Source organism: Temnothorax longispinosus, chromosome 6, assembly GCF_030848805.1.
Source record: "Temnothorax longispinosus isolate EJ_2023e chromosome 6, Tlon_JGU_v1, whole genome shotgun sequence".
Classification (NCBI taxonomy): Eukaryota; Metazoa; Arthropoda; class Insecta; order Hymenoptera; family Formicidae; genus Temnothorax; species Temnothorax longispinosus.
This window is the reverse complement of record NC_092363.1, coordinates 19,208,769-19,232,743: the sequence shown is the minus strand read 5'-3', so window position 1 is coordinate 19,232,743 and position 23,975 is coordinate 19,208,769. Positions and strand designations below refer to the sequence as shown.

General features: G+C 31.1%; 5 protein-coding genes and 1 long non-coding RNA gene across 8 annotated transcripts; all 6 read right to left on the bottom strand.

Annotated features, from left to right (window-relative positions):
• Positions 1-600: 600 nt before the first annotated feature.
• LOC139815246 (uncharacterized) lies at positions 601-5,748 on the bottom strand. 2 transcript variants are annotated; one of them, XM_071782029.1, is made up of 6 exons: positions 5,338-5,748; positions 4,160-5,259; positions 3,942-4,028; positions 1,956-3,843; positions 1,723-1,809; positions 601-1,610 (listed from the first exon to the last, which is right to left on the bottom strand). In XM_071782029.1, the coding sequence occupies exons 4-6, from the start codon at positions 3,021-3,023 to the stop codon at positions 1,518-1,520; spliced, it is 1,248 nt and encodes a 415-aa protein (XP_071638130.1). In that variant the 5' UTR covers positions 3,024-3,843; positions 3,942-4,028; positions 4,160-5,259; positions 5,338-5,748; the 3' UTR covers positions 601-1,517. The 2 variants fall into 2 exon arrangements, with proteins under 2 accessions (XP_071638130.1, XP_071638129.1); XM_071782028.1 differs by having other exon boundaries at positions 4,160-5,748.
• Positions 5,749-6,105: 357 nt separating this feature from the next.
• Positions 6,106-10,504, bottom strand: LOC139814618 (uncharacterized). Of its 2 annotated transcripts, XR_011732495.1 has the most exons (5): positions 8,763-10,504; positions 8,531-8,617; positions 6,709-8,445; positions 6,490-6,576; positions 6,106-6,419 (listed from the first exon to the last, which is right to left on the bottom strand). XR_011732495.1 is itself a non-coding variant. In XM_071781026.1 (3 exons), the coding sequence occupies exons 1-3, from the start codon at positions 9,783-9,785 to the stop codon at positions 8,317-8,319; spliced, it is 1,239 nt and encodes a 412-aa protein (XP_071637127.1). In that variant the 5' UTR covers positions 9,786-10,504; the 3' UTR covers positions 6,106-8,316. The 2 variants fall into 2 exon arrangements, 1 of the variants encoding a protein (XP_071637127.1); XM_071781026.1 differs by having other exon boundaries at positions 6,106-8,445.
• Positions 10,505-10,672: 168 nt separating this feature from the next.
• LOC139815060 (uncharacterized) lies at positions 10,673-15,399 on the bottom strand. The gene is made up of 6 exons (XM_071781664.1): positions 15,244-15,399; positions 14,028-15,141; positions 13,800-13,886; positions 13,612-13,693; positions 11,088-11,251; positions 10,673-10,925 (listed from the first exon to the last, which is right to left on the bottom strand). The coding sequence occupies exons 2-6, from the start codon at positions 15,084-15,086 to the stop codon at positions 10,818-10,820; spliced, it is 1,500 nt and encodes a 499-aa protein (XP_071637765.1). The 5' UTR covers positions 15,087-15,141; positions 15,244-15,399; the 3' UTR covers positions 10,673-10,817.
• Positions 15,400-15,885: 486 nt separating this feature from the next.
• LOC139815159 (uncharacterized) lies at positions 15,886-17,866 on the bottom strand. The gene is made up of 3 exons (XR_011732678.1): positions 16,328-17,866; positions 16,095-16,181; positions 15,886-16,021 (listed from the first exon to the last, which is right to left on the bottom strand). It is a non-coding gene; the product is annotated as an uncharacterized lncRNA (long non-coding RNA).
• Positions 17,867-18,821: 955 nt separating this feature from the next.
• On the bottom strand, positions 18,822-20,664 carry LOC139815084 (uncharacterized). The gene is made up of 4 exons (XM_071781715.1): positions 20,497-20,664; positions 19,281-20,395; positions 19,054-19,140; positions 18,822-18,949 (listed from the first exon to the last, which is right to left on the bottom strand). Exons 2-4 carry the CDS (start codon positions 20,343-20,345, stop codon positions 18,845-18,847), a joined length of 1,257 nt encoding a protein of 418 aa, XP_071637816.1. The 5' UTR covers positions 20,346-20,395; positions 20,497-20,664; the 3' UTR covers positions 18,822-18,844.
• A 524-nt stretch (positions 20,665-21,188) lies between these two features.
• LOC139815444 (uncharacterized) lies at positions 21,189-23,172 on the bottom strand. The gene is made up of 3 exons (XM_071782374.1): positions 21,563-23,172; positions 21,330-21,416; positions 21,189-21,260 (listed from the first exon to the last, which is right to left on the bottom strand). Exons 1-3 carry the CDS (start codon positions 22,607-22,609, stop codon positions 21,189-21,191), a joined length of 1,206 nt encoding a protein of 401 aa, XP_071638475.1. The 5' UTR covers positions 22,610-23,172.
• Between the last annotated feature and the right edge of the window lie 803 nt (positions 23,173-23,975).

Genomic DNA, 23,975 nt, shown 5'->3' with positions numbered 1-23,975 from the left:
ACGACACAATGTAAGGCACCACTCGATCGTATAGTCATGAAGTAACCATGGCGCGATTTGATCTGTCATTTATTAGTAAATGGAATGCTAAATGTAATTGCTGAGATGTACTAACAATGCATTTTATTATTCAAAATCAGGAAGCATGAACTATAAAATATCTAAAATAATTAATAATTTTTAAGAGTTAGGTAATATATTTGTAATTTTACTGTAATTTATTAGGTAATATTTATTATTACGTTTTTTTCGGTATTTTTCCAGTGCATACGTAGGTCTGTCACAGTTCTGACGTTATTTTTTTTACCGTAAAGTATTTAAAAAATCTGTAAAAATTCACAAAACATTTGTCTACATTGTAGTTGACGATTTTATACACATTTTGATAAACGACGATATTTAATATTTTTAATTATAAAAACACACGCTTGCGCGCACGCATGAGTACTTATCTGTATCTTATGTCATCATAAGTTTTAATAAAAAATATTTAGTACATTTGTTTAATTTGATAAATAGTGTTTATTTTCCAGACGTAATTTAGGATTAATCATAATTACAAAATATTTTGAATTTTTGAAAATCTATTAAAATGTATTAATGATTTTCTATATTTTCTTATTTTTTAAATATATTGTATAACAACGTATTGCATTGTGCTGTGCATATTTAAAAAAATACTGATATTACTAGCGGGAAACGAAAGGGTAACGGATGTAATGAATTGAGTTATAGGATAAGGTAAAAACAATACTATTATCTTGATTAGAATTAATGTAATTACTTAGATAACAATAATTTGATGTACTTCTCTAGCAGACGAAATTAACAGATATGCACTTAAAAATTAATTTCAAGGTAGCTTTCAAGGTATTATACTTGTGAACGACAGTAAAATAAAGTTACATATAAAAAGGCGCAAATGTTATTATTGTAATAATGAGCCGATCACATTAAGTCTTTGGAAAATTTCATCGAATTATTATTAGTAAATAAAACTGCAAACAGCGTGCGCGTAATATGTTGTATGCGCCGTTTTCAGAAGTCAAATATAAAATCCATTTTAAGTGCGATTATGTCTTACAATTAGATATCTTCTGAGGAAAGGAAATATTTGTGAAGAGATATTGTGAAAGAAAAAATAATTTAAATTAAATAAAAGCAAATTGTTTATTAATATATGCGTAATATAAATATTACCAAGTTTGCATATTTAAAGCAATAGAAGAAAAAAGGGATAGCGAACAAAGCTGAATATACGTGTTTAAAATATATATTACAAATTAGTAACAAAGATGATGATAAATGAACTTTTTTTTCTAAGTAATATGATAATAAAACAAAGTAATAATTTCCGAATCTACGTTTAGTAACATTTTCTTCTTTTTTATATTTACAGAATATTATACTAGCAAAATTTTATCGCATAACTTTGGAACATTAAATAAACACTAGCAATTCTATAAATATAAATAAACTACCTTTTTTTCTTTAACTATCTTTTTTGTATAATTGGATTACTTGTGTAATATTGATTTGTCATCGCAAGAATGTGCTGTAATCAAGAATTGTATCAATATCAACATGTACGTCGTAATGCTGCCCGCCATCTAAAAAATATATACAATATAGATTTAATTAATTAAATAATTAATTAATTAAATAACTTTAATAAATAATTAAATAATTAAATAATAATTCATTAAATAATTGGTTACTTACTGCTGTGAGAAGCGTTGCATCCATAGTGAGACCTTTCGTCAAAAATGTATTCTTGCAATGCAATATTTGTAAAGAAAACAACCGTAACTGCAATATCAAATCGCAAAATAATTAAATACAGGAATGAAAAATGGAATTGGTAAACGTAATTATATTAGGAGAATAATTGTTCTAAAAATCCACATGCAGTATATTTTCAGAAAAATGTATAAATAACATTACAATTTTACTACCTCGTTTTTTATTTGTTCATCTGTGGTGCTAATAAGTACGTCGTGAATGGTGGTGCCGATTTCGTTAGCTTGATTCTTGCCGGTCTCACAGGCCCACACAAGTAGTATTACCTTCATAGAATAATACGTCATAGATATTAGAATAACATCAAGAAACTGCCACTCTAAAGTAATGAATATCCCATCTTGCCAGCGCACTACATAGAAGTACAGTTCAAAAGTGATTTCAGTAAAGGACAGAACTATAGTAACAAGAAGTTGCGCGCTAAAGATAATGTTCAGCATGTGCACTGTTTCACTGATTGTCAAGTGCTGTTTCTGAAGGGTTTTAAGTTCTAGCAACAAAAATTGATTTCTTTGCCACATCAAGCTGTGAACATTTAGCTTCGTGTCGTTTACCACGAGCTTTTGCATGTCCATCAGATTGTCATTGATTCTCTTGAAACAAGTTTTTAATACACAAACACAATTCATGTACATCATATTCATTTGAAATGTCAGCACATCCAAGTATATTGTGAACAGTATCAAGAGGACATTCGACCAGGTCAATTTAAATATCTGTGTTTTAGAAAAAAATACGCATACATGCACGACTAAGAAGATAATACTAAAGATGTCCTTGGCATGAATCAATCTGGATAACTTTTGATACGACTCCGAAGGTAGTTTCGCAGAAATCTCCAACATAGTCTGTAACAAGCGCATACGCGGACCGCTCAAGACATGCGTGGCAATTAAAACGAAACCGCTGATCGTGTAGAAACTTATAGATTCAAAATTTCTGGTTGCGTCTCCGAAGTTGAAGCTCTTAGAAACGCCAATATTATAAATAAATGCCAAGTCCAAAACACAGCAGACACAGATAATTACGGTCGACAGAATGTAACGTGGTTTTGAAGCCTCGAAAGTCGAAGAGTTGATCTTGTACGGAAATATTCCGAGAATGCGAAAATAGATGAAGCAAGGATACATTAATGATTGAAAATCCGTGGCGTGGAACAGTCGCCATTTTTTTTGCATGTTGCACTTATTGTTAGTATGCCTCTGGATTTTTGAACTTAACATGATTAGCAGATATTCATAGAGAAGTAACAGTCTATATCATAATAAATGGCCTAAATGTTATTAACTGGTACACTGTATTAATGTCATTAAGTGCTTCTTTTCTAACAATGAATGTAATCCAATTCGTCTTTTCATAAAAAATGCGTAAACTGGCGTAAAATCTTCGCTCTATCTGCACTCGATGAGTTTATGATTAAAACTGCGAGGAAATGCTATGTGAAACACAAAGACAGAACTGTGGAAACTATTTGTTAGTCGTGAAGTAACCATGGCGTTCTTCGATCGGCATTTGTCATTTTTGAAATTGGTTGCAACGAATGGTGTGTAATTGTCATACGACTCGAGAAATTAGATGTGCACATATAAAATAGGCGACACAGACCTTGCAATATTCGCATGAATCAATATGAATCAATTACTTTACAACATTCGATAATTATCATGAGATATTAAGGGTGAGACATTATATGGTGTATTTAAGTAAATAGAATGTTGAAATTTTATTTTCTGTTAAATGTTAACATGTACACGGAACATTATTTTTACAATATTTTTATATTCATATAAATATGTACATGTATCTGTACAAATGTGAAAAGTTAAGCGATATTTCACTCACATCAATAAATAGACGAAAATCAATATACATATAACAGCCAATTATTTCTGATATCTAGAAACGCATTTCTTTACTAAATTATATATCTTTTTTTAATTAGATTACTTCTGTATTATTATTTGTCGTCTTTCTCTCACAAGAATATGACAGATTTTTAAATTGAAATAATATTATTACATACGTGGTGATGCTACCCACTATCTAAAAGCAAGATTAAGAAAGTAAATAATGCACATCCTATTAATTATTAATTAAATTTATGAATTATAATTACTAACTAATAAAAATATATCACTCACCATAGCGAGAAGCTTCGCATCCACAATAAAACCTTTTGCAGAAAATCTATTATCGCAATGAAGCGTTTGCAAGGAAAACAGTTGTAACTGAAATTGTGAAATTATTAAATATAAAATTGAAAAATTATACATGAATATGATAGATTTAATGTGACAAAAAGTGTTTTGATATATAAGCCACAAGTATAAAACTTTAGTATTTTATCTATTGTACATACTTCATTTTTTATTTGTTCATCGCTGGTGTTGTTAAATACATCATAAATGGAAGTGCTGATTTGCAAAGCTTGATTTTTACCAGTTTCGCAGGCCCACACTATCAATGCTATTTTTATAAACATGTACACTATGCTTGAGAGAAAGTACGCGTGATATGATACAACATTTATAGGGTGGTTGTTTAAAAAATTCCAGACTATTATGTAATAGTACACATGGCCAGTGATATTAAAGAAAATCATGACTATTGTAGCAACAAGCTGCAAACTGAAAATTATGTTTAGCATCCGTACTGTATCACTGATTGCCAAATGTTGCCTCTTCAAAGCCTTGAGCTCCATAATCAGAAATTTATTTCCCTGGTCATGACAATTTAGTCTAAGGATATGTGGCTCATTATTTACTACGACTCTTCTCATGTTTGCCAGATTGTCATTGATTCTTTTAAAACATGCTTTTAATACACAAACACAATTTATGTATAACATATCCATCTGAAATACCACTAGATTGATATAGAAATAAAATAAGATATGTATGTCTACCATAGGAGTGCATATCAATATAAACCCAGCTAATGGAAAACCGATGATATCCTTAGCATGGATTAGTTTAGATAGCTCCTCATATGATTCCGAGGGCAATCTTGAAGAGATCTTCAATATAATCTGGAGCAAACGCATTCGCGGGCCGCTTAGAATAAACGAGACGATAATTATAAAACTGCCAAACACAATGACGCAGCAATTTGCAAGAGTCCAGGGTAAAAAAAACCTATTGATTCTTCCAAAGAAGAAAGAACGCAACTGCGTTATCAATTCGTAAATACCACAAACGCAGGCAACGACGGTCGACAAAATGTAGATGTATGGTTTTGAAGCTTTGAAAGTTGAAGCGTTCATCTTGTATGGAAATATTCCAAGAATACGACAAAAAGTGAAGCACGGATACATCAGGGATTGAAAGTTCTTGGCGTGAAACAATCGGCGTTTTTCTTTTTTTTGTTTGCCACTAGGTTTTCCTTGAAAATTCGATGACCACTTGAACATGATCAGTGACTTGTCACGAGAAAACAGCAGAATAAGTTATTGACAACAACCTATAAATGATTAATTACGTTATTAATGCACTTTAGTATCAATAGTGTGATTGAGAGAGCTTCTTTTCTAAATGTAACCTTTTCGCTTTTGTCTTTCTACGTAAACTGATACAGAATTCTATTCGATGTACACTCGACGAATTTAACTTCAAAACTGCGAACGGCTATTCGTGTAATGACACAAAACTAAAAGAATTCTCTGTTAGGCATGGTGTAACCATGGCATTCTTCGATCGGCAATTATCATTTATTGTAAGAATGTACAGTTACTGTAACATACTTATAAAAAATTTATGCACACAAAAAACGGTAGTATTTTGCGCAGTATCTCCGTGATTGCTATCTTTTAAAAAAGCATTTATAATGATTACGTATTTTCTAATAACTGTCTATTTCCAAAGTCCGCATTGCGCATGCAAGATATTTGACATAAAATGGTAATCATTTCTTATTTTGTTCTTTTCGATTGAAAGATAAAGTTTCAATTAAATCATCTGGATAAAAAAGTAAGTTTTATTGTTTCAAAATGCGAAGTACACTTGCAAAAAATAAAAATTTTAATGGCGAAGCAAACTTTACACAAATTAATCATATTTATTATTATACTTTTATATCGGGGTTAGTAAATATCAATTATCGTACAATATATCATCACAGACAAGACTTAACATATTAAAAAGACATATTTTAATATTATCTGAAATTAATTGTACTTTGTATTGATATATTCTTTAATACAGCCAATAATTTTATTAATTTTCATGCAAGAGCAGTTCAGAAAATTATATTTTATAAGCTATTTAAAACAATATCTTTTTTAGAAATATTACAATTTACATACGCCATATATGTAAATAAGAAAATTATTAAAAATATATTTGCTACTTATTAATAACGCAAACATAGAAAAAGATTATGTTTTAACACATTTATACATATATATAATATAAAAGCGATTCTATATAAATATAGAAAAAGTCATTTCCCTTTTTTGAATTAATATATCTTTCTTTATATAACTTTTGTTATACAATCTCTCTCTCTCTCTTTCTCTCTCGAACTACTTATGTAACATTAATTACAGATTTGTCATCGCAAGAATGTGTCATAATAAAAAATTGTATCAAAATTAACATGTATGTCGTGATACTACCCGCAATCTGAAAATAATAAGAGAAATACAAATAATATCGATGTTTTATTAATTAAAACAAATAATTAATTACATACTGCTGTGAGGAGCGCCGCGTCCACAGTGAGACCTTTCGCTGAAAATGTATTTTTGCAATGCAGTATTTGCAAAGAAAACAGCTGTAACTGCAACATGAGATCGAGAAATGATTAAATGCAGGAACGAAAAACATAATATTAATAAACGCAACTATATTTTAATAATCTGAATGTTTTAAAAAATTGCGTTAGCGCACAATACATTTTTAAAAAGATTACCTCGTCTTTAATTGGCTCATTTCTTGTGCTATTAACTACGTCATAAATGGTAGTGCTAATCTTCCGGGCTTGATTTTTGCCAGTTTCGCAAGCCCATACAAGTAGCGTTATTTTTATAATATTATGCACTATGACTACTAAGAACAAATCAAAAAATTGCCAATCAAAAGTGATGAGTAATCCATCTTGCCAGCGCACTAAATAGAAGTACAATTGAAAAGTGATTTCAGAAAAAGACTCGATTACAGTAGCAAGAAGTTGCAAACTGAAGATTATGTTCAACGTGTGCACTGTTCTGCTAATCACCAGATGTTGTTCCATCAAAGTCTTAAGTCCTATCAGAAGAAATTTATTTCTCTGCATATGGCAAATTAAGCTGGGAATAGATGGCTTCATATTGTTTATAAGTTTTTTCATATGCATTAGATCATCGTTGATTCTTTTGAAACACGCCTTTAATATACAAACACAATTTATATATAACATATTTATCTGAACCACTGGCAGTTCCACATATATCCCAAATACCATGTATAGAACATTTAAATAATTCCGTTCAAAAATGTTTAGTCTTATATTTGTAACCAAAGACATATATCCATGCACGATTAGCAAGATGATACTCAAGATGTCTTTGACGTGGATCAATCTGGATAACTTCTGATGTGATTCCAAGGATAGTTTTGAAGAGATCTTTAAAATAGTCTGCAGCAAGTGCATTCGTGGAATGCTCAAGATGTGCGTGATGATCACTATCAATCCGTTTAACGTAAAATAACAAACAATATGAAGATACCCGGTTACATCTCCATCGGTTGCTTCAAGAATAATAATACCGTGAACGAATACCAAGTAGAAGACACAGTAAACGCAGATAATCACGGTCGACAGGATATAAAGCGGTTTTGAAACCTCGAAAGTCGAAGCATTGATCTTATACGGAAATATTCCGAGAATGCGACAAAAGTTGAAGCAAAGATACATTAATGATTGAAAATCCGTAGCGTGGAACAGCCATCTTTTCCGCATTTTATTTTTGACGTGTCTTTGGTTTTTCCAATTGAACATAATTAGCAGAAATTTACGAGATAGTAACAATCTATATCGTAATTTGCTGCCTGAATATTATAATTAATACACTGTATTAATATAGATGTAATTGGTTTCTTTCTAATTGTAATTTATAATAAGTGTCTTTTTGTAACAAGTGTATTAACTGTGACGTGGACTCTTTGTTCTATATGCACTCGATGAGTTTCAATTTAAAACTAGCAGCAGATACTGACAGGCAAAGCTGAAAGAGCCGTTTGTTAGACGTGAAGTAACCATGGTATTCTTCGATCAAGCACTTATTATTCTTGGGATGGATTACATATATGAAATTGTTGTAACGTTATAACGACTTAATAAATATGTGTGTATAGAAAGTATAGATACATAAAATAGACTTTTGTACAATAAGCTGTGTAATATCCATATGAATCAGTAACTCTAAAAAATTTATTAAGTATTATAGTCGAAAGTTTTATTCCTATATATGTTTACATATATGTATGTATACGACTGTAATTTTATATAAGTATAATAAAATTATCTCTTTTTGTTTGATTATGTATCTTCTTTTATAAAACTGACTGAATTATTTGTAACGTTGCTTCCAGATTTTTTGTCGCAAGAATGTGACGCGATCAAAAATTGTATTAGAATTAACATGTACGTTGTGATATTGCCAACAATCTAAAAACAAAATAAAGAATATAAACAAAATGCATTTTATTAATTAAAGTAAATTTTTTTTAATTAAAGCAAATCGTGTACTTACTGTTGTGAGGAGCGTCGCATCCATAGTGAAACCTTTCCCCGAAAATGTATTTTCCCGATGCAATATTTGTAAAGAAAACAGCCGCAACTGCAACATCAGATTACAAAATAATTCAATGTAAGAAAAGAAATTGAATTGAAAAACGCAATTACATGAAGATTTGATGTTTTTAAATATTGCGTTAGCGTATACAGTACATTTTCAGACAAAATATAGATTGTGTCTTTATTACCTCGTCTTTGATCTGCTCATCACTGGTGCTATTGAGAACATCGTGAATACTGGTGCTGAGTTCTTGGGCCTGATTCTTGCTGGTCTCACAGGCCCACACAAGTAGTGTTATTTTTATAAAGTAAAATATTATTGATATAAAAACCACATTAAAAAAGCGCCAATCAAAATTAAAGCGTAATCCATCTTGCCAACGCACTACATAGAAGTATATTTCAAAAGTGCCATTAGAAAAGATCATGGCTATAGTAGCAAGAAGTTGCAGACTGAAGATTATGTTCAACATTTTCATTGCATCGCTGACCATCAGATGTTGCTTCTTCAGGATTTTGAGTTCTATCAGCAAAAATTGATTTCTCGGCATGCGGCAAACCAATCTAGATACACACGGCTTTATGTCAATTACTATGAACTTTTGCATACGTTGCAAATTCTCGTTGATTTTCTTGAAGCAGGCCTTTAATACGCATACGCAATTCATATACATCATATTTATATGAAACTCTAGCAGATTCAAATATATAGTGAACATTACAGTCAGGATAGTCAAATAGTTTACTTCAAACAGTAGCTTTGTAAAAAAATAAATGCACAATTGCACGACTAAGAAGATAGTACCAAATATGTCCTTGACATGAATCCATCTAGATAGCTTTTGATATGATTCCGGAGGTAGTTTCGAAGAGACCTCCAAAATAGTCTGTAACAAGCGCATTCGTGGACCGTTCAAGATGTGCGTGATAATCATTATGAAACCGCTGAACGTATAGTAACTGGTAACCTCAAGAGTTCTGTGCACGCTTCCCAAGTTGATTTCAGAAATAAGACCATAAATAAGAAACAGGTCAAAAATACCGCAAACACAGGTAATCACAGCCGACAAGATGTAGCGCGGTCTTGAAGCCTCGAAGGTTGAAACATTGATTTTGTATGGTAATATCCCGAGAATGCAACAAAAGTTGAAACAGGGATACATTAAAGATTGAAAATCCGTGGCGTGGAAGAGCCACCATCTTTTCCACATTTCTTGGATCTCAAAAATCCCGCGTATCCTTGTATTCTTCAACTGAACACGATTAGTAGATTTTATGGGAGAACAACAATCTGTCTATTATAATCTATTGCCTAGATGTTATTAATCAGTACACTTCAGCACTAATAGAGGTATGATTACAAGAGTTTCTTTTATAAACGTAATTTTCAAATCCGTCTCTTCATAACAACTGATGTGTAAACTGATATGAATTTTACGTCCTATCTACACTCGATGAGTTTAATTCTAAAACTGCGAGCAAATGCCACGTCGAGCAAAAATATAAGACTGAAGAAGTCATTTGTTACTCGTTACGTGACCATGGCTTTTCTTGATCAACACTTCTTACTCTTGAGATGGATTGCCCAAAGGAGTGATGTCTAATTGTTGTAATATATGACTCAACAAATTTTGTGTGCACACTCACACACACATGAAATAGGAAGTATAGACTCTGCAGTATCTGCATGAATCAACAACTTTAAGAAATCAATAAATAATGACTGTTCAATTCTCTCTGTTTGCACGTGCAGGCCGTATAGTACTGCAATTACGAGAATTAATATATTTGCTTTTATGCACTTGATAAGATAATTTCTTTAATATTAATATATTTTAATATAAATATCGATATATGTATATATAAGAATGTATTATTGTTAACCATTTATTCTTTGTCCAAAATTTTGTTAAGTTATCGTGACTCTTAATTTACCTGATCAAATTTCACATAATTGTTGAAATATATTAAATTAAACTTAAAGTGTAAACATATACACACGAACGATTTTATATAATTCTAATAAATTCATTTCTATATATATAAGTGCAAAAATATTCTTTTTTTATTTTGTATGTTATTATATAATATAACTGTACTACTTATGTAATATAGATTGCAGACTTTAATCACAAGAATGTGACGCGATCAAAAATTGTATCAAAATAAACATATATGTGGCTATGCTAGCCACCAGCTGAAAACAATAGTAAAAAAAATATAAACAATATGCATTTTATTAATTAAAATAATTGATTACTTACTGCTGTGAGAAGCGTTGCATCCATAGTGAGACCTTTCGTCAAAAATGTATTCTTGCAATGCATTATTTGCAAAGAAAACAACCGTAACTGCAATAACAAATCGCAAAATAATTAAATACAGGAACGAAAAATGGAATTGGCAAACATATAATTATTAGACAAACGTAATATTAGGAGATTAAATGTTTCAAAAACCCGTATGCAGTATATTTTCAGAAAAATGTATAAACAACATTACAATATTACTACCTCATCTTTGATTTGCTCATCTCTGGTGCTATTAAGTACATCGTGAATGGTGGTGCCGATTTCGTTAGCTTGATTCTTGCCGGTCTCGCAGGCCCACACAAGTAGCATTATCCTCATAGAGTAAAACGCCATAGATGTTAAAATTACATCAAGAAGTTTCCAATCTAAAGTAATAAATACCCTATCTTGCCAGCGCACTACATAGAAGTACAGTTCAAAAGTGATTTCAATAGAGGCCAAAACTATAGTAGCGAGAAGTTGCAGGCTAAAAATTATATTCAGCATGTGCACTGTTTCACTGACTGTCAAATGCTGTTTCTGAAGGGTTTTAAGTTCTAGCAACAAAAATTGATTTCTTTGCCACATCAACCTGTGAACATTTAGCTTTGTGTCGTTTACCATGAGCTTTTGCATGTCCGTCAGATCGTCATTGATTCTCTTGAAACAGGTGTTTAATACACAAACACAATTCATGTACAACATATTCATTTGAAATTTCAGCACATCCAAGTACAGACAGACTAGTACAAACAGGAAATTCAACCAGGTCAATGTAAATGTCTGTGTTTTAGAAAAATATATGCACAGATGCACGAATAAGAAGATAATACTAAAGATGTCCTTGACATGAATCAATCTGGATAACTTTGATACGACTCCGAAGACAATTTCGAAGAGATTTTTGAAATGGTCTGTAGCAAACGCATTCGCGGACCGCTCAAGGCATACGTGGTAATTACAACGAAACCGTTGATCGTGAAGTAACTTAAACCAAAATTCTATCTGTGTCTCCAAAGCTCTTAGAAATGGTAATATTATAAATAAGTGCCAAGTCTAAAACACAGCAGACACAGGTAATTACGGTCGACAAAATGTAACGTGATTTTGAAATCTCGAAAGTCGAAGCGTTGATCTTGTATGGGAATGCTCCGAGAATGCGGCAAAAGATGAAACAGAAATACATTAAGGATTGAAAATCCGTAACGTGGAACAGCCACCATTTTTTCCACATTTTACTCTTGGCGTGCTTTTGGATTTTCAGACTGAACATGATTATTAGAAATTCGTGGTAGAATCACAGTCACTGTATCCCAATCTACAGCCTAAACATTATTAATCGATACACTGTATTAATGCAGGTATAATCACTCTTGTCTTGCAAGTATAGTCAAATAAATTTCTTCATCACAATGTAAACTGTCTTGGAACTCAAGAAGTCTTTGTTTTACACTCGATGAATTTAAGTTCAAAACTGCGAGGAAATGCTGTGTCAAAGATAAAATTGAAGAAGCTATTTGTTACTTGTGAAGTAACCATGGTTCTTCGATTGATACTTATCGCTCTTAGGATGAATTGCACAAAGAAATAATTTATTCGTTAATTATAGCGACATATGACTCAACAAATTGTGAGCGCACATCAAATAGCATGTATAGACTATATACACAATATTGTCAATATTTGCATGAGTTCTGTCACGAGTAATTCTAAAAGATCCAATAATAATGATTGTTCGATCATGTGAATGCATGACTTCTGCAATTAATTTTCAAAAAGTCAAGTAGCGGAGGAATGACTTAAACAATTTTTGAATGCCGAAAAAATTTAAAAGTCTAAAAATTACGTAGAAGAAAAATTTATTAAAGAGTAAGTTCCAAGTTGGATAATATTTTGGCCATATACAGTAATGGAATGGGTTGAAAAACGGGAAAATTATTATTGTGATAATACGTCAATGTTGTAATATCTATATGTTCTTTAACAAAACTGTATTTAATTATTTTGATAAACAAAACTTTAAATGCAAATGTATCTTTAATAAAATATTTGAACTTTTTTTAAAAATTAATTTAAGTCGTCAAAATCTACTTCATGTATGATTACATTCTAACTTTTCGCAAAAGTTGATACTTATGTGTTTGATAACAAATATAATTAAAGAAAATAAAACTAAATTAATTGCGAGGTATTAAATAAAATAAAGCAATACATATTATGTCTTCCAAGACAGGATTTAAAATGTTAATTATATTTATCTTTATACATAAAAAACACAGAATTTATTGGTATTTGATTTAGTAACATTTACTTAACCCTCCGTCACCACCGTTATTTTTACTGCCTTCGTTGCCCCCCTGTGTCCATTTTGTCCAGCCTGTCAGATCTTGGCGTCCCTTGGCGAGTAAGTTATCATTACTAATAACTTTTTTTAGGGAGGGGAGCCAGACCTCTTTTTATTTCGGAGATATTTGATGAGCTCAAAATTTCGCTTGTGCCTAAAAAGACCCAAGGGGGTGACGGAGGGTTAATATTTAATTAATTTATATTTTAATGAGAAAAAACAATAGTTGAAAAATTACAATGTATAATATATTTAATGTGTACAGAACAACTTTTTTCGGAAATCAACTTATTATACAGTCTATTTGAACAAATAAAATGTTCGACTTTTATTTATAATTGGATATTAACGCTTTATTTAATTATGTATTTTTTTCTAATTAGACTACTTCTGTAATATTACTTGTAGTTTCCCTCTCGCAAGAATTCGGCAAATGCAAAAATTGGTACAATATTAATGCGTACGTAGCGATAGTACCCACTATCTAAAAGCAACATGAAATTAAACATATAATGTACATTTTCTTAATTATTAATTTTATTATTAAATTCTGATTATAAAATAGTAAGAGTATATGACCAATCACTTACCACAACGAGAAGTTTCGCGTTTACAGTAAAACCTTTAGCAGAAAACGTATTATCGCAATGAAGCGTTTGCAAGGAAAATATTTGTAACTGCAATCGCGAAATCATTAATTATAGGATTAAAAAATATTTATGAGTCCCGTAGATTTATTGTATTAAAAATCATATTAACGTACGAATTACAGCACAATTTAACAAATATACATTTAAGTTAAATTTTTATTACATTACCTCATTTTTTATTTGTTTATCAGTGGTGTTGTTAAATACATCGTGAATAGATGTACTGATTTGCAGAGCTTGTTCATTGCCCGTTTCGCAGGCCCACACTATTAATACTATTCCTTTAAAGAGGTACGTCATGTATAAGAAAAAATACACACTATATATTAAGAAATTATCCCGACTCAACACTATCATATTGTCCTGGATAGTTACTATGTAGTAAAACAGATTGATTGTGATATCTGAGAAAGTCATAGCTACTGTAGCAAGAAGCTGTAAACTAAAAATCTTATTCAGCATTTGTACTGTGTCGCTGATCGTTAGATGTTCCTTTTTCATAGCCTTAAGCTCCATTATCAGAAATGGATTTCTCTGCTCGTGATAAATTGATCTAGAACTATGTGGATTGTCATACGTCATAAGTTCTCGCATGTGCATCAAATCATCGTTGATTTTTTTAAAACAAATCTTTAATATACAAACGCAATTCATATACAGCATATCCATCTGAAATACCACTAAATATATGTATAATTTAAACAGGAGATTTATATTCAATGTGGAAGCGCATATCAAAATTATAGCCATAACTTGATACAGAAAGCCGATGATATCCTTAGCATGGATCAGTTTAGATAGCTTTTGATAAGATTCTGATGGTAGTCTTGAAGAAATTTTCAATATGGTCTGGAGCAAGCGCATTCGCGGACCACTTAGAATAAACGTGACGATCATTATGAAACTGCCAAACACAAAGACGCAGCCTATCGCAAGATTTTCTGATATAGCAAATACAATGATTCTCCCAAGTAAGGAAAAATTGAGCAGCGTTATCAGAGCGTAAATACCACAAACGCAGGTAACAACAGCCGACAGAATATAGTACGGTTTTGAAGCTTCAAAAGTTGAAGCGTTGATCTTGTACGGAAATATACCCAGAATACGTAAGAACATGAAACAAGGACACATCAGAGATTGAAAGTCCTTGGCGTGGAATGGTCGCCACCTTCTTTCTTTTTGTTTGTTTTTTGGTCTTCCTTGGAAATCCGATGACAAATTGAACATGATCAGTGGCTTGGCTTGTCACGAGAAAACAACCGAATAAGTCATAAACAACAACCTATAAATTGTTAATCATGTTATTAATACTCTTTGGCATTAATATGAATATTATAAATATGAATTAATTATTCTTTTTAGAAGTAATCTTTTCGTTATGTACTTTTATCTCTCCATGCACGTAAACTGATATGAACTTTCCGTCGTCGATGTGCACCCGTCAAATTTCAATTTAATACTGCGAATTTGCTTTCTCGAGTAATAACGCAAGATTAAAAAGATGTTTTGTTTGGCGTGATGTAACCATGGTATTCTTCGAGCAATTATCATTTTCTGTATAAAAAACGAATGTGTGTACTTCCAATGACATTGGACTTATTTAATCATGCATGTGAAAAAGGAAACGGCAATATCCCTGTGGATCGCTAACTTTTAAAATTGAATTCATAATTATTACTTATTTCCTAATGATTAATTATTTCCAAAATCTATACTTACATTCTGCATATGAGATATTTGACGTCTTTATTATATCACTTTGTTCTACTGTTCTTAATTGTTTCTATATAAATATTTTATATTATTTATACGTATATATCATTATATATCTTCTGTAAAATATATATATGTATAATATGTGTAATATATGTTAATATAACCGTATAAGGCATATGAAAGATGCTTTCTCATTAATTTTTATTTTTCTCCTTAAATTTCTTAAAGTATTTTATAAAGTATAAACATATACATGAGCGATTTTATATAATTGTATAAAATTATTTTATATAAGTGTAAAAATATTCTTTTCTTTTATTCTGTATGTCATTCCATATAACTGTATCACTTACGTAACATACAATTACAGATTTTTAATCGCAAGAATGTGACGTGATCAAAAATTGTATCAAAATTAACATATATGTAGCGATGGTACCCGCCATCTGAAAACAATAGTAAAATATACCTATAAACAATATGCATTTTATTAATTAAAACAAATAATTTATTACTTACTGCTGTGAGAAGCGTTGTGTCTATAGTGAGACCTTTTGTCAAAAATGTATTTTTGCAATGCATTATTTGCAAAGAAAACAACCGCAACTGCAATATCAAATAGCAAAATAATTAAATATAGAAACAAAAAATAGAATTAGCAAACGTAATTATGTTAGGGGACAAAATGTTTCAAAAACCCGCACGCAGTATATTTTCAGAAAAATGTATAAACAACATTACAATTTTACTACCTCATCTTTGATTTGCTCATCTCTGGTGCTATTAAGTACATCGTGAATGGTGGTGCCGATTTCGTTAGCTTGATTCTTGCCAGTCTCGCAGGCCCACACAAGTAGCATTATCCTCATAGAATAAAACGCCATAGATGATAAAATCACATCAATAAGATGCCAATCTAAAGTAATAAATACCCCATCTTGCCAGCGCACTACATAGATATACAGTTCAAAAGTGATTTCAATAGAGGCCACAACTATAGTAGCAAGAAGTTGCAAGCTAAATATTATATTCAGCATGTGCACTGTTTCACTAACTGTCAAATGCTGTTTCTGAAGGGTTTTAAGTTCTAACAACAAAAATTGATTTCTTTGCTACATCAAGCTGTGAGTATTTAGCTTTATATCATTTACTACGAGCTTTTGCACGTTTGTCAGATTGTCATTGATTCTCTTAAAACAAGTTTTTAATACACAAATACAATTTATGTACAACGTATCCATTTGAAACAACAGCACTTCCAAGTATACTGAGAATAGTACGATCAGAGCATTCGACCAGGTGAATGTAAATATCGCTGTTTTAGAAAAATATATGCACACTTGCACAACTATTAAGATGGTACCCAAGACGTCCTTAGCATGAATCAATCTGGATAACTTTTGATACGACTCCGAAGGTAGTTTCGAAGAGATTTCTGAAATGGTCTGTAGTAAGCGCATTCGCGGACCGCTCAAGGCATGCGTGGTAATCAAAACGAAAACGTTGATCGCGTAAAAACTTGAAGCCTCAAAATTTCTTATTGCGTCTCCAAAGTTGAAGCTCTTAGAAACGGCAAAATTATAAACAAAGGCTAAGTCCAAAACACAGCAGACACAGATAATTACGGTTGACAGAACGTAACGTGGTTTTGAAGCCTCGAAAGTCGAAGCGTTAATCTTGTATGGGAATGTTCCGAGAATGCGGCAGAAGATGAAACAGGGATACATTAAGGACTGAAAGTCTGTGGCGTGGAATAACAACCATCTTTTCCACATTTTACTCTTGGCGTGCTTTTGCATTTTCAAACTGAACATGATTAGTAGAAATTCGTGATAGAATCACAGTCACTGATGTATCATAATCTACAGCCTAAACATTATTAATCGGTACACTGTATTAATGCAGGTATAATTGCTTTTGTTTTGCAAGTGTAATCAAATAAATTTCTTTATAACAATGTAAACTGTCTTGGAACTCAAGAAGTTTTTGTTTTACATTCGATGAATTTAAGTTTAAAACTGCGAGGAAATGCTGTGTCAACACAAAGATAAAATTGAAGAAGCTATTTGTTTACTTGTAAAGTAACCATGGTTTTTCGATCGATACTTATCGCTCTTAAGATGAATTGCACAAAGAAATAATTAATTGTGTAATTATAGCGATGTATGACTCAACAAATTATGAGCGCACATAAAATAGCATACATAGACTAAGACTATATACACAATATTTGCATGAGTCCTGTCGTGAATAATTCTAAAAGATCCAATAATAATGATTTTCCGATCATGCAAATGCATGACTTCTGCAATTAATTTTCAAAAAGTTAAGTAGCGAAGGAATGACTTAAACAATTTTTGAATGCCTATAAAATTTAAAAGTTTAAAAATTATGTAGAAGAAAAAATTATTAAAGAGTAAGTTCCAAGTTGGATGATATTTTGTATTTTGGCCGTATACAGTAATGGGTTGACGAAAAACGGGAGAATTATTATTATGATAATACATCAATGTTGTAATATCTATATGTTCTTTAACAAAACTGCATTTAATCATTTTGATAAACAAAACTTTAAATGCAAATATACCTTTAATAAAATATTTGAACTTTCTTCAAAATTAATTTAAGTTGTTAAATCTACTTTATGTATAATTACATTCTAACTTTTCGCAAAAGTTGATATGTGTTTGATAACAAATATGGTTAAAGAAAATAAAACTAAATGAAATGCGAAGTATTAAATAAAACAAAGCAATACATATTATGCCTTCCAAGACAGGATTTAAAAAACACAAGGATAAAAACACAAAATTTATTGGTATTTGATTTAGTGACATTTACTTAACTCTTCGTCACTACTGTTATTTTTACTGCTTTCGTTGCCCTCTTGTGTTTATTTTGTCCAGTCTGCCAGATCTTGGCGTCTTTTGGCGAGTAAGTTCTCATTACTAACATTACTAAGTTTTTTTTAGGGAAGGGAGCCAGACCTCTCTTTATTTCGAAGATATTTGATGAGCTCAAAATTTCGCTTGTGCTAAAAAGACCCAAGGGGGTGAATATTTAAGGGTTAATATTTAATTAATTTTAATTTTAATGAGAAAGAACAATAGTTGAAAAATTATAATGTATAATATATTTAATGTGTACACACAGAACAATTTTTTTCAGCAACCAACTTATTATATACAGTCTATTTGAACAAATAAAATGTTCGACTTTTATTTATAATTGGATATTAACGCTTTATTTAATTATGTATTTTTTTCTAATTAGACTACTTCTGTAATATTACTTGTAGTTTCCCTCTCGCAAGAATTCGGCAAATGCAAAAATTGGTACAATATTAATGCGTACGTAGCGATAGTACCCACTATCTAAAAGCAACATGAAATTAAACATAATGTACATTTTCTTAATTATTAATTTTATTATTAAATTATGTTTATAAAATAGTAAGAGTATATGACCAATCACTTACCACAGCGAGAAGTTTCGCGTTCACAGTAAAACCTTTAGCAGAAAACGTATTATCGCAATGAAGCGTTTGCAAGGAAAATATTTGTAACTGCAATCGCGAGATCATTAAATATAGGATTAAAAAATATTCATGAGTCCGTAGATTTATCGTATTAAAAATCATATTAACGTATGAATTACAGCACAATTTAAAAAATATACATTTAAGTTAAATTTTTATTACATTACCTCATTTTTTATTTGCTTATCAGTGGTGTTGTTAAATACATCGTGAATAGATGTACGGATTTGCAGAGCTTGTCCATTGCCCGTTTCACAGGCCCACACTATTAATACTATTCCTTTAAAGTGGTACGCCATGTATAAGAAAATATACACACTAAGTATTAATAGTTCATCCCGACTCAACAATATCATATAGTCCTGGATAAATACTATGTAGTAAAACAGATTTATCGTGATATCGGAGAAAGTCATGGCTACTGTAGCAAGAAGCTGCAAACTAAAAATCATATTCAGCATTTGTACTGTGTCGCTGATCATTAGATGTTCCTTCTCTATAGCCTTGAGCTCCATTATTAAAAATGGATTTCTTTGCTCGTGATAGATCAGTCTAGAGCTATGTACATCGTCATACGTCATAAGTTCTCGCATGTACATCAAATCATCGTTGATTTTTTTAAAACAAATCTTTAATACACAAACGCAATTCATATACAGCATATCCATCTGAGATACCACTAAATATATGTATAATTTAAACAGAAGATTAATATTCAATGTGGAGGCGCACATCAAAATCATAACCATAACTTGATAAAGAAAGCCGATGATATCCTTAGCATGGATCAGTTTAGATAGCTTTTGATAAGATTCTGATGGTAGTCTTGAAGAAATTTTCAATATGGTCTGGAGCAAGCGCATTCGCGAACCACTTAGAATAAACGTGGCGATCATTATGAAACTGCCAAACACAAAGACGCAGCCATCTTGCAGAATTGCAAGATTTCCAGATATATCCAATACATTGATTATTCCAAATAAGGAAGCGAACAGTGTTATTAGTGCGTAAATACTACAAACGCAGGTAACAACAGCCGACAGAATATAGTACGGTTTTGAAGCCTCGAAAGTTGAAGCGTTGATCTTGTACGGAAATATACCAAGAATACGTAAGAACATGAAACAAGGACACATCAGAGATTGAAAGTCCTTGGCGTGGAATGGTCGCCATCTTCTTTCTTTTTGTTTGTTTTTTGGTCTTCCTTGGAAATCCGATGACAAATTGAACATGATCAGTGGCTTGTCACGAGAAAACAACCGAATAAGTCATAAACAACGACCTATAAATTGTTAATTATGTTATTAATACTCTTTGGCATTAATATGAATATTATAAATATGAATTAATTTTTTTTTTAGATGTAATCTTTTTGATATGTACTTTTATCTCTCCCCATGCACGTAAACTGATATGAACTTTCCGTCGTCGATGTGCACCCGTCAAATTTCAATTTAATACTGCGAATAATTGCTTTCTCGAGTAATAACGCAAGATTAAAAAGATGTTTTGTTTGGCGTGATGTAACCATGGTATTCTTCGAGCAATTATCATTTTCTGTATAAAAAACGAATGTGTCATTAGACTCATTTTATCATGCATGTGAAAAAAGAGACGGCAATATCCCTGTGGATCGCTAACTTTTAAAATTGAATTCATAATTATTACTTATTTCCTAATAATTAATTATTTCCAAAATCTATACTTACATTCTGCATATGAGATATTTGACGACTTTATTATATTACTTTGTTCTACTGTTCTTAATTGTTTCTATATAAATATTTTATATTATTTATACGTATATATCATTATATATCTTCTGTAAAATATATATAATGTGTAATATATGTTAATATAACCGTATAAGGCATATGAAAGATGCTTTCTCATTAATTTTTATTTTTCTCCTTAAATTTTATAAAGTATTTCATAAAGTATAAACATATACATGAACGATTTTATATAATTGTATAAATTCATTTCTATATATAAGTGTAAAAATATTATTTTCTTTTATTCTGTATGTCATTCCATATAACTGTATCACTTACGTAATATACAATTACAGATTTTTAATCGCAAGAATGTGACGTGACCAAAAATTGTATCAAAATTAACATATATGTAGCGATGGTACCCGCCATCTGAAAACAATAGTAAAATATATAAACAATATGCATTTTATTAACTAAAGCAAATAATTCATTACTTACTGCTGTGAGAAGCGTTGTGTCTACAGTGAGACCTTTTGTCAAAAATGTATTTTTGCAATGCATTACTTGCAAAGAAAACAACCGTAACTGCAATATCAAATAGCAAAATAATTAAATATAGGAACGAAAAATAGAATTAGCAAACGTAATTATGTTAGGAGACAAAATGTTTCAAAAACTCGCACGCAGTATATTTTCAGAAAAATGTATAAACAACATTACAATTTTACTACCTCATCTTTGATTTGCTCATCTCTGGTGCTATTAAGTACATCGTGAATGGTGGTGCCGATTTCGTTAGCTTGATTCTTGCCGGTCTCGCAGGCCCACACAAGTAGCGTTATCTTCAGAGAATAATACGCCATAGATGTTGAAAGCACATCAAAAAGCTGCCAATCTAAAGTAATTAGCACTCCATCTTGCCAACGCACTACATAGATATACAGTTCAAAAGTTATTTCAGAAAAGACCATGACTACAGTAGCAGGAAGTTGCAGGCTAAATATTATATTCAGCTTGTTCACTGTTTCACTAACTGTCAAATGCTGTTTCTGAAGGGTTTTAAGTTCTAACAACAAAAATTGATTTCTTTGCCACATCAAGCTATGAATATTTAGCTTTATATCATTTACTACGAGCTTTTGCACGTTTGTCAGATTGTCATTGATTCTCTTAAAACAAGTTTTTAATACACAAACACAATTTACGTACAACATATCCATTTGAAACAACTGCACTTCCAAGTATATTAAGAATAGTTCGATCAGAGCATTCGACCAGGTGAATGTAAATATCGCTGTTTTAGAAAAATATATGCACAGATGCACAACTATTAAGATGGTACCCAATACGTCCTTAGCATGAATCAATCTGGATAACTTTTGATATGACTCCGAAGGTAGTTTCGAAGAGATTTCTGAAATGGTCTGTAGTAAGCGCATTCGCGGACCGCTCAAGGCATGCGTGGTAATCAAAACGAAAACGTTGATCGCGTAGAAACTTGAAGCCTCAAAATCTCTTATTGCGTCTCCAAAGTTGATGTTCTTAGAAACGGCAAATTTATAAACAAAGGCTAAGTCCAAAACACAGCAGACATAGGTAATTACGGTTGACAGAACGTAACGTGGTTTTGAAGCCTCGAAAGTCGAAGCGTTAATCTTGTATGGGAATGTTCCGAGAATGCGGCAGAAGATGAAACAGGGATACATTAAGGACTGAAAGTCTGTGGCGTGGAATAACAACCATCTTTTCCACATTTTGCTCTTGGCGTGCTTTTGCATTTTTAAACTGAAGATGATTAGTAGAAATTTGTGATAGAATCACAATCACTGATGTATCATAATCTACAGCTTAAACATTATTAATCGTACACTGTATTAATGCAGGTATAATTGCTCTTGTTTTGCAAGTGTAATCAAATAAATTTCTTTATAACAATGTAAACTGTCTTGGAACTCAAGAAGTCTTTGTTTTACATTCGATGAATTTAAGTTCAAAACTGCGAGAAAATGCTGTGTCAACACAAAGATAAAATTGAAGAAGCTATTTGTTTACTTGTAAAGTAACCATGGTTCTTTGATCGATACTTATCGCTCTTAAGATGAATTGCACAAAGAAATAATTAATTGTGTAATTATAGCGACGTATGACTCAACAAATTATGAGCGCATATAAAATAGCATCCATAGACTAAGACTATGTACACAATATTTGCATGAGTCCTGTCGTGAGTAATTCTAAAAGATCCAATAATAATGATTTTCCGATCATGCAAATGCATGACTTCTGCAATTAATTTTCAAAAAGTTAAGTAGCGGAGGAATGACTTAAACAATTTTTGAATGCCGAAAAAATTTAAAAGTCTAAAAATTATGTAGAAGAAAAAATTATTAAAGAGTAAGTTCCAAGTTGGATGATATTTTATATTTTGGCCATATACGGTAATAAAATGGGTTGGCAAAAAGCGGGAAAATTATTATTGTGATAATAATTTTGTAATGTCAATGTTGTAATATCTATATGTTCTTTAACAAAACTGTATTTAATCATTTTGATAAACAAAACTTCAAAACCTTTAATAAAATATTTGAACTTTCTTCAAAAATTAACTTAAGCCGTTAAATCTACTTCATGTATGATTACATTCTAACTTTTCGCAAAAGTTGATATGTGTTTGATAACAAATATAATTAAAGAAAATAAAAATAAATTAATTGCGAGGTATTAAATAAAATAAAACGATACATATTATGCCTTCTAAGACAGGGTTCAAAATGTTAATTATATTTATCATTATACATAAAAAACACAAAATTTATTGGTATTTGATTTAGTGACATTTACTTAACCCTCCGTCACCATCGTTATTTTTACTGCTATCGTTGCCCCCCTGAGACTATTTTGTCCAACCTGCCTGATCTTGGCGTCTCTTGGCGAGTAAGTTCTCATTACTAACAACTTTTTTTAGGGAGGGGAGCCAGACCTCTCTTTATTTCGGAGATATTTGATGAGCTCAAAATTTCGCTTGTGCCTAAAAAGACCCAAGGGGGTGAATATTTAAGGGTTAATATTTAATTAATTTTAATTTTAATGAGAAAGAACAATAGTTGAAAATCTATAATGTATAATATATTTAATGTGTACACA